Genomic DNA, 15257 nt, shown 5'->3' with positions numbered 1-15257 from the left:
AAACTTGTTTTCTCTGAGTGTTGGAGTTTAGTTCTTTGTTATTCAGTATATTTTAGCAGTTAATTGATCCTTTTAACACGTACTGTATTGTCCACAGAGCTAAAATCTGGTACAGCTCATTCCTCTGTGCCATTGTTGTCCAAAACCTATTAAAAACACATCAGTGAGCCACTCTGCTGCACTGGGTGACATTTTCATTCATTATGATGAATATGGCCACTGTGGTGTTTCCCAATGCACCGTCCTGCTGCTGGAAACACTCACTAGCTCATCACGACTGTATACCCGACAAATAAACAATTCATTCCTGTTCGAGTAGCTTTTTAAAAATAAAAGCGCATAATGACGACCTGTTGTTGAAGATTTAGCTCGTGCTCAGAGCTGTACACATGAAAAGTACTGAGACAGTAAGAAAATATAAAATATCACCAAACTTATCCTTAAAAATTTCAAATATCCAGTGTTGAGTAGTGATGTGCATTCTGTCACTGTTTCATCCAGCATCCAATCTGCATTCACAATTTAGAGATCCTTTGATTTACACCAGTCTCACCTCAAGGTCCATTTGGTAACGGTTCTGGAGCTCAGCTCAAACTTAAAAATTCTCTTTTTATGGATGAAAAGCTGATGATGAAGACCATCGCTGAGTTCCAAGTCAATCTCATGTTCGTTCATTAACTATTTCTTAAATAACGAACAGTCTATAGTTAGTCTTTAGTAAGCAGCAGGTTGAGTTTTCAGTTACTGTTTATAATGTGCATGAATTAGTAACAGTAGTGCCCTACACAGTAAACATGTAGAGAAATTACAGCATGTATGATAATTAAGGGCTTTAGAAGAGCAACTAAAGAGTTGGGATCAATCCAATATCCATATCGTGTGTAAGTGCTTATGCAATTGATTTAATGGATAACGGTCCAGATCCTGTACACATCGGTGTAGTTTGTAGTCTAAAACACAGAAATCAGTTAGCATCTTTGCAAATCCAGTTCCCTCGTCTCAAAGTCTTTGAGATTTTTAAATTGGTTTTTCGGTTAAATGCCTGAAATAAGGTGTGTTGTTACCACAGGCTGAACGTATTTACACGTTTTGTTCTCCAACATAAAATCATCATTAAATGTCCACAGTTTAATTATAAAGCTCCTCCGTGTGTTAAAAACTCTTATCGGCATCAATAACAGCAGATATCCAAATTTGCTGAACAAAAGTGGAACTGTGCATCGTTGCTACTAAACGGACTTCGAGCTGAACGGTTGTTTCCAGGGTCAAGAATGAACTCTGAACTTCAAATCTATTCTTTTTTTAAACTCATTTTATTGTGAATTTGACACAGTTACAACACACAACAGGAACGCAGCACCTCGTCATACCCCCGACACCAAGGTCACTTTGACTCGATAGCTACAAACACAGAATAAGGCCACTCCACTTTAAACTGTATTGTCCGTTTGAGAGAAGACAGCGGCTTTCTTTCTTTATTTTGACTCTGAGGTCCTGCAGTGGCAGAGGACCGTCGGGGACTACAGACAGTAAAAACTAAAAGGTCTACAGATCTCACGTCACACTGGATCAGACTGTCGTATGTTGAATGTCACAGATGTTAAAGAGTTTAGGTGTCAGCAATTGTTTTTACTGCTATGACACAGAATGACAGTGGTTTGGTATCACAACTCATGTTTGCATCTTAATCAGCGACAGCTTCCACACAGTCCTGAGCAGAGATGAGCTACAAACACATTTTATTATGGAATACTTTTTGATAAGTCCTGAAAATCGTTGTGCCAGAGTGGAGCCTGCAGTCTGACTGACTGCTTCAGTGGGATAATTGTGTGGATTTACAGCTAGATGGCGCTGTGAGGCAGCGTTTGCAACACAAGCCCTCCTCCTCCTCCTCCTCCTCCTCATTTCATTCAGCTCCTCTCTGTCACCATCCCTCTTCTTCACCTCTCAGCCCTCTTCATCATGCCTCCCTATATCCTCCCCCTTCCAGTCTATGGCTGTGTCTCAATTCAGGGGCTGCAGCCCAGGAAGGGCGCATTTCAAGGCCAATTACGTCACAACGCTGCGCGAAGGCTGTCCAAATTCGAAGGCTGCGCCACATGCAGCCCACAAATGCAGCCTTCCCCACCCTCGTTTAGGAGGACGCACCGCTACTGTCCTTCGCGGCCTCACATATCCCAAGATCCTTTGCGCACCGCTGCTCAGTCCCGAAACAGAAGAGGAAGCAAGAGAAAATGGCGACATCAAGTGGCGCAGACATGACATTTAAATTTAAGTAATGGGTTTATACTCGGTTTTTACTCATTTGAACATCCAACGCCAGATATGTTAAACTTCAAGAGACTATAAAACCTCCAAAGTTTAACTTTCAGTTAAAATACGTGAAGCTGGTAATGCTATGGTAAACATAGTTGTTATTCACCAATGGGTTCATGTTTATTTTGTAATGTTGATAATTCAATTCAGATTTGACACATTGTACACACACAAATAAATGTACATGTTTGATAGATTTGAACCAAAACAGACTTTAATGCATGAACACCTGGTGACGCAACCAGGAAATACTCCGAAGGCTAGACCGTCCCATTTAACAGCGGTGGATGTGGCCTTCAAGGTCTGTCCGAAGGCCGCGGCCTTCGTGGACCGCTAAGGCCGCGGCCTTGAAGGCTGCAGCCCCTGAATTGAGACACAGCCTATATCTCTGCTCTCCTTCATCTCCTCATCTCTCTGCTTCCTCTTCCTTCCCTTCCAACCCCCATCACTGTCTCCACAGCTCCTCTCTGTCTCTACTGTGTGGGCACAGCCTGGGTTTCACCTCCGCAGGTCAGCAGCTGCATCAGGCTTCCTGAAGCGGGCCGGCTCACCCCTGTGGCCCAGCTGAAGAACAATCTGGAGGAAACAAGGAAATGAAAGCAATATTTAACACGTTGATTCTACCCTCTCAAGGAACATTATGTTATTTCAAAGCAGCAAACTAATGGATTCATCGAGTACCTAATGTGATAACTGTACCAGGGATGCATCCGTACATTGGCCAAATATCAGTATCAGCCCATATTTGCTTTATTGACATTGACATACATCAGTGGCCAGTGTGTCTATGATGTGACACAACACATTTAGAGCTGGCATACTCATGAGAGACTGGCTCATGATATCCCTGTCTTGAGCTTGTAATACTCTGTAAGTACAGAAAAATTCTCTTGATTGACGTCAGTTAATGTCAAAAAGTGTTATTTTAAAGGTTGTTTCATGAATCTGTGCTCTTTCAAAGACAGTGCAATGACGGGCTGAATGACATGTTTACACAATCTCTGGTATTAGGATGTCAACTTTTTAGAGGGTAACTTTCACGGACAGTTGACACATTTACAGACTTTTTGGGTTTGAATAACGAACTTGACTTCTTCAGCTAACGATCACTTACAGGTGTTATGAATGAAGCTTGTCATTTGAAAGCCAGGCAAGTACAGAAAGGAGACAACAAAGCACTGAGTGCCAACTCTCTTCATTTCCCACCACTGAGATTATTTCTATTTCTGTCCTCGGACCCTCATCTGTTTCCTCTGGGATTATCAAAGTGGATCAAATCCCATCTAATCTCCTCTGGCATACACAGAGACTAAACACAAACTGAGCTTAGTCCTCTCAAAACACACTGTTTTCTGTAAGAATTGACTCATTACTTAAATTAATTCAAGTTTTAATTAAATCAAGGACAGAGTCCAGGTACAAGATGTTTTTAAACATTCATAAATGATGATATTAAAATGTAATAAAAACAAACTTCTCTTCTCTCCCTGGCATTGTTGACGTTTTCGAATTAATGAAAACAGGGAAAAATATTAATCACTCAGCATCTTTGTAGTTTATTATGTCTGACAGTAACAAATGCAGCCTCAGTAAAAGATAATAGAGTTGCTTAGTTAATCACTGAAGCTCCTTCTCGTGTCAGTAACCTACATTTTGAAGGAAACTGTTTATAGTGTATATATGTGTGTTATAAAGATATAGTGTTATATCAACGACGAATGGATGAGCAAACAAGAACACACACACACACACACACACACACACACACATTAACACCGACTCCAGCAGTGTACAACATGACTAGAGAGCAGGAGAAACAAACATTGTGAATATAATCATGTTCGTAGAGCAGATCTGCAGACAGACACAGAACCATTAGTGGCCTCAGCACTCACTCTGCGATGAAGTCCAGCGGTGTCCAGGAACTGAAATCTGCGTCAGGCATGAACTTCCTGTTCATTGGCGTATCCAAGGTAACCCTGTCAAATTAAGTCAGATGACATCAGAGTGAGCAGCAACGTCTGAGCGAGGAGAGAAGAGAGCGAGCCGGCAGACGGCAGCAGCTTCACACACAGAGAGACACTTAAATCATGTCTCTGTTTTATTATCATATTCATGACTTCAAATATCACGGCGGTGATATTACACCATGTTAACCATGTTAATGTTAACATGTGATGTCCCTGTGTAATAGCTTATAACCCACAAAACATCCTGAGGTGTACTGAAGTCTTTTAGGGGGAGTCCTCATGGAGCTTAAGCTACACTTAAGTACAAAAACATATACAGTATTTTAATAATCAATTCCCCTGACGTTATAGATGATTAAATTCAGACTCAGAAAACAGTTAAATTGAGCACAATTTAATCTCTTAGGTTCAACACTGTCCTGAAAAATTATTGCGTATATTATTTCGAGCCATTTCCATTAATAACATAATTGTATTTAAGGACCCAGACACACCAAACCAACATCAAAGAACTACTGTAGTCGCCTCATGTTGCCTGTGTCTCGGCCAAAAAGCTGCACTTGAACACACCACAAAGACCACAGCCAGTGATCAACTGTGTGAGAGGACATCCCTCCATATATCACGGGGAAGAGTTAGTCTGTATTCATCATTGTAAAAGGGAAAACCTGCAGAAAACCAGATACTGCTCTCATTATAAAGCAGCGTTTTTTGACACCGCTCTTACTAATACAGGCAAAATATTTATATTCAACATAACAAAATCTCTTTTGGAAACATGTGAATGTTACTGCACATCAAATACATAAACACATCAGTATTTACAACGATAGCTAAAGTTAACCAGGGTTAAGCCCTTTTTCTTTTTTATTAAGCAACATTTGATGAGGAAAACAGTTCAATGCAAATTATGTCAGTGTGTAGGCCTAATTAAAATGTGTACATTAATACAATTATATTAACCGACTAGTATTTCTGGTGCCAACTAGCCGGGTAGCAACGTTTTATTGGCTAGTCGACTAATCGCACACATCCTTAATTACGATAATGACTTCTTGTCTTTCTGTACATGCTTAGAAAAACACACAAAAAGGCTGCAGTTCAATCTTCACATGGCCTCTGCAGGAAAACACGTGAATGTCCACAAAAGCTGAACAGTGTTAGTATATATATGATGGCACAGCAGCACTGGGGGGTTGGGGGATGCAGGCTGCAACAGAAATGCAAGTCATTGGGCTAATGCTGAACAGATGTGACAGCCTGCTGGAGAGGCAGACTCGCTCCAGCCTCATACAACCAAACAGAGAGCAGGAGCTGGATACACCCCTGAAAAGCCTTTTCTAGCTCCTCACAGTGACGATGCAAAAACACTGCTTTTAAATTTAATAAGCAGACGGACGAGGCGATCATGCAAAGGGTACAGTGTGCGTCATTCATCTGAAACAGATCACGTGCACAAGCAGAGATCTATGGCAGCCTTTCACATCTGTATATCCGGGCTGCTTATCTTCACTTATCTGTCAAACATCACAAAGGAGGATGAAGCACAGTTCATTTTACAGCACAATAGCTTTCATCTCCACATCTTCGCTATTTAAAGCCGCACTGTGCAAGACATTTGTGTTGAATATCAACCTTAAAGTGCAAAACCAGGCTGTAACAGGGAAGAGAATCCCATCCACACTAACTGAGACCTTCATATTTGTCTTGTTTTGTTAATAAAAATCTGCTGCCAACAATAACTAATAAAAAAAGGAGGGAAAAAAACAACCCAATAACAACCAGCGGGCGGTGAGTGAGCGCTGAATCCAGGGGAAAATATATCTTTTGTCATAAAGTATCACGGACGATCCAGGTTGGTAAACATGAATGTGCTGTGAGTCGTTTACGAGCATCACGTTACAATATCTCAGGATATTGAAGTTCCAGGACGTTTAATAATTTGTCTTTGAACCAGTATTCAAGGTTGTCTGGTGAAGTATGAAACTCTCTCCTTCTCTTTTGCTCAACATTTTAACTAAAATACCAAAGAATACAGAGGCTGCAACTGACACTTATTTTTTTATTCATAGATGAATCTTTCCATTATTTTTTCAATAAAACCAACTGATTGTTTTGTCTAAGAAATGTCAGAACTGTGAAAAATGCACATTGGTTTCCCAGAGAGAGTGACGTCCTCAGAAGTCATGGGTTATCCTGTTAACAGCCCAAAACTGGAACGATCATTAAAATACTATTATATACACATTAACTATTACTGGATAAAAACAAATAAATTCATGGGCAGATTAAAATATGATTCCCTCAAATATTCCTTCCATTTTCCACAGAAGCAAAAGGAACTTAAAACTAAAACAGAGTTTGAGCTGAAGTAGGTTTAATAAAGTGGTTGTTCTTTTAAATGGTGGGTAAAGTAGATAATCTTGCCAACAGAAGACAAAGTTAGTAAGATTTGGTTTGTAGCAACATTTTTATTCCCCTATAAAGGATTCTTATAATAATAATAATAATTGCAAAACTGGACACAAAGTCTCCACATCCAGGTCTAATAACACAACCATGCTCTCCGGCCTGCAGGCAGCAGATACAATACTCAAAAAGATCTCTAGTGGACTATTGCTGCAAAAAGCCCCTACACATCATGGAGATGGTTTGTGCATCATGATCCAAGTGTGTACACAACATTTCACAGCAGTACTCACGGTAGTATAGCCACAGCAGCAGCTCCTGACGGCATCCCGCTGTTCTTCGCCGCAAGACTCTGACACAGCTGGTGGACGGCAGCTTTGGCCATGCCATAACCCACCATACCTGAGGAGCACAGACAGAATGTCTCTCTAGTGTCCTGGAGGAAATTCAGTTTGCAAAAGAAACACACACACACACACTGTGCCCAGGAGAGGAGGAGGACACTGATTTAGTAGAGAGAGGTCAAGTGGAAAACATTGGACAATCTGTGGAGGGAACATTGTGAGAGTTTGAGTCAGTGAGCAGGTAAAATGCAGTCGAGTTCTTGTGGTATGTGTCTGTGTGGTATAAATGAACTGTAGCATACAAACACATTCACATTTACTGACTACATGTGCAACATTATTACTGCGTGTTCTCTTCTCTCTAGTCAGTTTGTTTCCACATGATTGCAGCCTTGGATAACTTCCAGGACTGTTTTGTAGCTTCAGCATCTGGAAACATTAAGTTCCCTCCGCCTCCCACCCAAAAACATGTAAAAGAGGGTTTCTAAAGAATGCCGAGCATCTGCACACCCCACTAAACCAATCTTATGACAGGCTTACGAAGAACTGACCAATAGGAACGAGGGGTGGTGACAAGGCTTTTATCACAAGCTTTTGTAAAGGAAGCACGAGTTCGGGATGCCGGTCATGCAAAAGTCCAAGGACAGTGAACTCAACACTGCTCTGATTTGGTGTGAAAGCACCAGTTCAGCCTCCAGCTACCTGACAGGTCACATGACAATGGGCGTCCATCAATAATTAAATCTGCTAATTATCAAGTGTGTCAGCAGCAGCTTACATCCAGGATGTAGATGTGAAGAGGTGAAGGTTCGTCTTGGCTTTGGTAATAATAATGCAGACATATATAATATACTCTTACAACTAGTTTCAAAGTGTCTTAGCTAGTTAAAATTATATCAATGTGCAAACTATACAGAAGCAAAAATGTCAAATATTTGCTTCTCACTCATCAGGATGTGACAGCAGATGAAGAGTCTTTGGGTTCTGAACAGCTGGTCGTCATCACTTTGAGAAATTGTGGAGTATTTTTCACAATTTCTGACATTTTCTGATATTTTTGACCCAACTGGCATAATGTGGTCTCTCAGTCAATTATTATTATTAGTAGGCACAATTTTTGAATAATATTATGTTATTTTTGTGTAATGTAATTTTAAATCCTCCCAGTCTTCATCATTAAACATCATTATTTAACGTGCTGTGACAGCTGTGTTGCTCTTTATATCAGACCTGGTTAGTTAGTTAGTTAGTTAGTTAGTCAGTCAGTCAGTAGGTGTAAATATTTTGTAACAAGTAATCTCTACTTCAGAAACAGTTTGTGTGTTGCCACCTGTTTTAATTCAGTAAACTTATACTTTATAAATACTTTGGTCATAGCTTAACTGGAATTTACAAATAGCTGCTCCAGACCAGAAGAAACAATGAGACTTTGGATCAGAACTTTCAGTGAGTCTAAACAAAGGACTTGATACAGCAACAGATGTCTCTCCACTCCATTCAGTAAACTCTGCACTACAGGCCAACAAGTGGAAGACAGAACGCTGGACTGGGCTTCAGGAAACGTTGAGGTGCAGAGTGAATAACACTGTCTGCAGTGCATCTGAACACTGAAAGATATCTTTTGCATATCTTAGAGGATAATCAGGTTGGGGATTATGGAAAAAAATACAAGTCACATGAGAACACAGAGAAGACTCCTGCACTTAAACCCTCTTTGGTACAACCTCTGTTTTAAATCCAAAATCAAAGGTTAGGATTATTAAAAAACCCTTCACGTGGTTCGACCCCTTCTCCGAGCTAACTGACATGTGCAGGTCATAAATAAATGTAAGTTAAAATAAAAACGTGAGTATCAGACTCCTTTGACTCCTCCTCCGTTTGTTTACATCAGAAATGTGTGAGATAAAAATAATTAGATAAAAAGGTTTGAGATCTTTAAAACTAAAATTTAAGACATAATCAGTATGCAGTACTTTTATTACCTAATGTTAATAAAAAATGTAATTTTAGATGTCTTAAGACATTTTAAAAGACCTGTAAACACACCTCCCACATCTTCAGTTACTCTGCCTCCTTGTTTCCACTGCACAGATTATTTTATAATAATAATAATAATAATAATAATAATAATAATAATAATAATAATAATATTATTAAGAAGAAGAAGAAGAAGAAGAAGAAGAAGGATTAACACAAGCATCTCTCAAGAGTTACGTTATATTTCTTAACATGTGGCTCTTGATACTGAGATACTGACTCCCATTTAATTAGACCACACAGATTCAGGATTTTGGAAGATAAACTGTCGCAGTTCATTTGTGCTTAAAATACAGTCAGCTCTGCAGTGAGGCAGCTTCTGGTACAAATACAAGCTCAGTAAAGAGAACAAAAGATATCAGAACTGTATCATCATCATCATCATCATCATCATCATCATCATCATCTCTGTATCACACTGTCCATGTGAGCGTGGAGCCACAACTGCTGAGTCATTCTCCTCCTAAGCCAGCAGCCAATGAGTCTGTGGGCTTTGTGCTGACTGCTGAGGCAGGGCTTTATATTGTATTGTAGAGCTGGATCTCAGCCAATCACATGGCCGGCTTGGATAGAGAGAGAGGAGGCTGGACATCACATGGCACCACACCAAAGCCTGTCTGGATCCTACAGAGGCTGGCACGAGGCCCGCAGGTGTCACGTTAACAATGACTGACTATAGGTCGAATTTAATTCACCGGCACAACGTCCAAAACAGGAAGTTTCTTGTGGAAGCTTCAGTTCGTTCAATTCTAGAGCTAGTCAAACATATTGATTAGAGATCAACCAGTGGGGCTTTTTCTGGGCTGATACTGAAACTGATTATTATGAATCAAAGAGACTAATAACTGATATACGTTTGCAGGAAAAATTAAAATCTTCTGTGTCAAAATTTTGAATAAACAATGATGAAATGTAACTAAGTACAAGTTACTCAAGCACTGTTTTAAGTAGAATTTTGAGGTACTTTACTGGAATATTTCCATTGTTTAATACTTTATACCTTTACTCCTTATGTACTTTGTACATTTTTGTAGATATGTAGCATACATGGTTGTCTCACATGTCTGTGTGGCTGTTAATCTGTATATTTGCTTAATTCATGTTTTATATTGATACACAAATGTATCGTTTAATACGGCTGCAACTAACAATCTGTCCTCTGTCATCACTGTACTCACATCAACTCTTTATCTGTCAGTGTTTTTTCTTGCAATAAAAAAAATCCAACATCACTGATAACAATTTCTGTTGACTATTTGATTTATTGTTAATAATAACAACTCAGGACCGTGGTGTAGTCTGGAGAATAGAAATAAATCTGTACACATCCAACAGACCAAAACCCAAAGATATTCAGCTGACTTTAATATATGACAAATAATGCTGAAGATTCTTTTGTTGGAGAAGTTGCAACAATCAACATCTGCTGGATAAATGACTTAAACTATTAACCGACTGTGAAGTAAGTTGCTGAATTGTTCTAATGTCCGTTCTGTTGTCCTCTCGTTATCACTTCTGTCCCTAATCAGTTACATTTTAACTTTTTATCTGGACTTGTATCGAGCAGGTTATAATGAGTGAGTAGGTCAGAGTTGAGTCACTTGCTCAAGGACACTAACAGAGCAGAGGGTTGCAGACGGACCAACAGGCTGTTGTGGGAATCAAACCACTGACTTGTTGTTTATGAAACCCTCGAACCACCGAGCCCCACAGCTTTAACAGACCTCATCAGCTATTCCATCTTTTTCCTTGTTTTGTTTCTCAGATCCATTTTATCGACACCTTTCCTGCGCTGTTGGGAGCTGTGTGAGATCCCACACGTCTCTGATCAGTGTGTCAATTCCCTCATCCAAGCCCTGCAGCGTTTTCTATTACCTCCATTATTTGAATTGGCAGGTTGGACAACAGAGACATCTGCGCAATCAAGTCTCCATTATATCACCGTCTGCCTGCAACACTGACATGACACACGGCCAAACTAGGTCATCACGATGAGAACGGTAAACAGAAATGTGCGCCTTACCTCCAGTGCCTGACAGCGCTGCTTTGGCCCCGGCCAAAGTCAACAGTCCGCCTTCCTTTAGGTGCAGAGCGGCGAGGCGGCTGGAGATGGTCGAGGTCCACACGCTCTGTTTCCACATCATATCTGTGTTTTTGTATAAATCTAAGACAGAAATAACAGGAAAGCTTCTTTTCAACGCTGGCGTCTTATACTTTATCCAACATGATTAATCCATAGATGCATCACCTTATTTAGTGCTGGCCTTTAAAAGAACAGTTTTGGGGAATACACACTTCTCTGCATTCTGGTTAGCTTAGCTTAGCACAACTAACTAGCCGCTCAGGGCAGATTCGTTTTACTGTGCAAACAATGGAGTAGTATTTATCTTCTCATCAAACACAACTAACAGCAAACCCAAAATGCTAATAAGCTGCACAATGAGATATCATTTCTGCTCATTATTACCACAGAACTGCTGGTTTCCTTTTATATGCAGGTAGTTTTGAATGTTAGCTGTAAGATAAATGCAATAAACTAACTGGGACTGGAACTGGTCGGTTTGGTTAGGTTTACTTGGTTAGGGTTAGGCAAAAAAAAAAAAAAATCATAATTTGGATTAAAATAACAAACGTAAGTGACGTAAATCACATTACATAACATACGTGACATCACTCACACTTTGAGGTGGAAGAATAAAAATGTGGTTACTCTTTGGACTGACCAAATTTAGCAGAAGCTAGCAGTGGGCCTCCTAGTTGAGATTAGTCATTAATACATACTGTTCCCAAAGTCAAGAACGACCAAACATCCTCAAATGATATAAAAGCACATTTTATTACAACAGTTTATTTAGGCCAAGTTTAAATTTAACCATGGACTGCTGCAGGAAATGAATGGCTGATGATTAATGTAACAGCAAACAAAAGGTTGAACTCTGACCTTTGGAGCCACAGCTTCCTCCCGCCCAACCTCCTGCCACACACAAGATGGCGTCCACCTTCTGTTCCCCGAGTATCGAAGCCACATCTGCCGTCACCTGCACAGAACGACAGATAACTAACACCTTCTCATGACGCCACAGGCGAACGCCATTTAAATGTCAACTAGCTTCAGCTCACACACCAGCTGGAGATGCTGAACGCTGCGTTCAAGTCAACAAACAAAATCAGGGTATTTGTAGAAACATTCACAGGAGCCTCCAAGTGATGAACACCACTTTCTTAACAATAATAATCACGATCACTATAATAATACATTTTATTTTAATGAATGGCACTTAAGATCACCTTACATTTTATCAGATAAGTAATAAAACATACATTATTAGCACTAAGTATGTACTTAGTATGTGATATATGCTACTGGATTTAAACAAAGTCTCATAAACTGGCCAAGTAAAGACATAAACATGTCACACACCATCCTGCATCTGATAAGAACGGATTGTTACATGAACTGTTGTTTTATACATTTTTATTCGTCTTGGGCCGACCTGTACAGGTTGTACGCCTCCCTTTGACCAGCTTTAGGGCTGAAATTCCAATTATCATCAAGGGTAATTATTTTCTTGAATATACGATTAGTTGTGTGATCTATAAAATATCAGGAAACGGTGGAACATTATGTCCTTAAATGTCTTTTTTTGTCCACAACCCAAAGATATTCGATTTACTGTCATAGAGGAGGAAAGAAACCAGACACTATTAAAAATTAAGAAGCTGTAATCTGATTGTATTTTTCTTTTTAAATTACTCAGACAATTCAATCAATTAACAAAATAGTTGAAGATTACATTAATAGTTGACGGTGAATCGATTAATCATCGCAGCTCCATCAGACAGCAGAAAACAGGTCGATCGACGTGTAAAACAGAAAAATATCATCGTTGGATTCTGAATTGGACACATTTTCTCACTAGCTGTCACAAAATATGGATGTTGGCCATCAAACAAAGCAGCCAAACAAACTATATCATGTTGAAAAATTATATAATATAATTGATTAAATTATAATTGTTTCAGCACTGCTTCCAAGTATCCTTTCTCCTTCTTTTCCATGCGACTTGAACGCAGCATTAGCATACACAATTTCTAGCTAAACTATTGTGAAGAAAACAAATAAAACACGAAACTGTTGATGTTTATGAGCTGATGATGATGATGATGATGATGATGATGATGTTTATGAGCTGATGTTTTCACATCACGAGTTAGACTCGAGCTGCAGGTCGGCAGCTCCGCGGGTGTGTTAGCTGTGTTAGCTGTGTTAGCTGTGTTAGCTCTGGAGTCTGACATGAGTGAGACACAACACGCCACCGTGTGTTTGACAGCGCAGGTGAGCTCACCTGTCCCGCCTGCTCGCTGAAGGACTCGCTCATCTTCACGATCACGTTCTCGTTCGCCTCCTCGTTTGCAGCCATGTCGATGCAGGCGACCCACTGTGGGTGCAACCAGCAGTTAGCTAGCTCATCACTTAGCAGCGCAGAGAGTTAGCATGTTAGCTTCGAGGTTTGCTGTAACTCACCCATCCTTTGGTTTTAAAGTGCTGGACGCACTTTGAGCCCAGAGCGCCTCTTCCTCCGTACACGATGACCCGCTGGGCAGCCATGTTTATGCTCTGATCGGCAGCGAGCTGTGACTGGCCCGTGGCCGAGCTTCAGCTCATATACCCGGGGAGAGGCAGGGGGGAGAGGCAGGGGGGAGAGGCAGAGGGGAGAGGCAGAGGGGAGAGGCAGGGGGGAGAGGCAGAGGGGAGAGGCAGAGGGGAGAGGCAGGGGGGAGAGGGGAGAGGCAGAGGGGAGAGGCAGGGGGGAGAGGCAGGGGGGAGAGACAGAGGGCAGAGGGGAGAGGCAGAGGGGAGAGGCGGGGGGGAGAGGGGAGAGGCAGGGGGGAGAGGCAGAGGGGAGAGGCAGGGGGGAGAGGGGCGGTCCTCCGCTGGGGCAACAGGTTGACCGATGCTGCTTTCAGCGACTGTCGGAAATTACATGACTACACGTGAACCCGCCTCTGATGCAGCGTGTGTATGAATCCAAAGTGCTTTTAGGCTCACTGTCTTATTACAGTCTTATAATGTCTCTGCTGAACCTCAGGATTTATATCCCTAATGTAATAATACATGTGTCTCCCCAGAGACAAAACAACGTCTCCATAAACGAACGGCACAACACAGGAGGGCCAACTCCTCAGGTCCACACTCTGCTGTCCACTTACATCTGAAGGAGACACATCATTCCTCTGAGGACAGCAATGTGAACATGTTGTCCAGAGAAGACAGATGGTTTGAAAGAGGAGTGAAAGAATCCATCTGTGTCAAACTGGAACGACCGTCTGTGAACAGAGGAGGTGGACTAAGACATCACTGATCACCCACCTACAATGCAGTACTGAGTTCCCTCCCCAGACAGCTTAACAACCATTCACACCTGAGCTCACCTGGCACTAGAAACCCACATGAAGGCCCTAACGACTCTGAAACTCAGAGCTCACACGTGTCCTTAACGACTCTGTAAGGACACTCCCACACAGAGTTTAAAGCCTGCAGCTCCTCCAGTTAGTTAGAAGTGAAGAAGCCTCTTGGACGAGAGGCGAAACATCTTCAACAAACTAACACGTCCAGTTGACCACGATACAGCACCTCGAATTACCGTGACCTGCGTGACGGAGAACCTTCATCAACATTACCTAACTAAATGTATCCTGTAATCAGGAAAACTTAAAAAGTAGGCCTATGATATTCACTACTCAAAATGTGTTAGTGATATTGGGATATGGGTGCATACATGCATGTGTATGGATGTGCAATAAAAGTCAAATTAAATGTGTTGCATTGTTTTTGGGGACCAAAAATATTCACAAAACGCAAAATAAAAATTCAGATATGTCACAGAATAAACAATCAAGTGAAACTCAAATATTCCAACATGCGTGACTCATTCTGAGTTGTGTTTATATCCAGTGTTGTAAAAATACCCGAAAGTACTTGAGTAAGAATATATCTTGTTAAAATATTACTTTGGTAAAAGTACCATAAGTCACCCATACAGGTAGTATTTGAGTAAAACTCTTAAAAGTGTATAATATTAAATGTATTCAAAAAATCAAAAGTACAAAAAAGTTAAATTACACAAACAAAGTCGACCGACTTTCCAAATGATCAGAATCAGTGTTTTTCTATTTTATG

The 15257-nt window shown here is 40.7% G+C and overlaps 1 protein-coding gene across 1 annotated transcript; it reads right to left on the bottom strand.

Moving 5' to 3' along the window:
- Window positions 1-1294: 1294 nt before the first annotated feature.
- Window positions 1295-13987, bottom strand: qdpra (quinoid dihydropteridine reductase a). The gene is made up of 8 exons (XM_073486368.1): window positions 13602-13987; window positions 13423-13515; window positions 12018-12114; window positions 11100-11240; window positions 6989-7097; window positions 4212-4295; window positions 2697-2892; window positions 1295-1991 (listed from the first exon to the last, which is right to left on the bottom strand). Exons 1-7 carry the CDS (start codon window positions 13683-13685, stop codon window positions 2790-2792), a joined length of 711 nt encoding a protein of 236 aa, XP_073342469.1. The 5' UTR covers window positions 13686-13987; the 3' UTR covers window positions 1295-1991; window positions 2697-2789.
- Window positions 13988-15257: the final 1270 nt, after the last annotated feature.

The sequence above is a fragment of the Pagrus major genome, chromosome 18, assembly GCF_040436345.1.
Source record: "Pagrus major chromosome 18, Pma_NU_1.0".
Taxonomy (NCBI): Eukaryota; Metazoa; Chordata; class Actinopteri; order Spariformes; family Sparidae; genus Pagrus; species Pagrus major.
Note: the sequence above shows the minus strand (reverse complement) of the source record. Positions and strands in the feature narration are given on the sequence as shown.

Coding starts and splice junctions, on each gene's coding strand:
- qdpra (XM_073486368.1), bottom strand. CDS start 13,685: ATGGCTGCCCAGCGGGTCATCGTGTACGGAGGAAGAGGCGCTCTGGGC. Junction 7,098..11,099: donor AGCGCTGTCAGGCACTGGAG/GTAAGGCGCACA, acceptor TGTGCTCCTCAG/GTATGGTGGGTTATGGCATG. Junction 4,296..6,988: donor GCTGCTGTGGCTATACTACC/GTGAGTACTGCT, acceptor TTAATTTGACAG/GGTTACCTTGGATACGCCAA.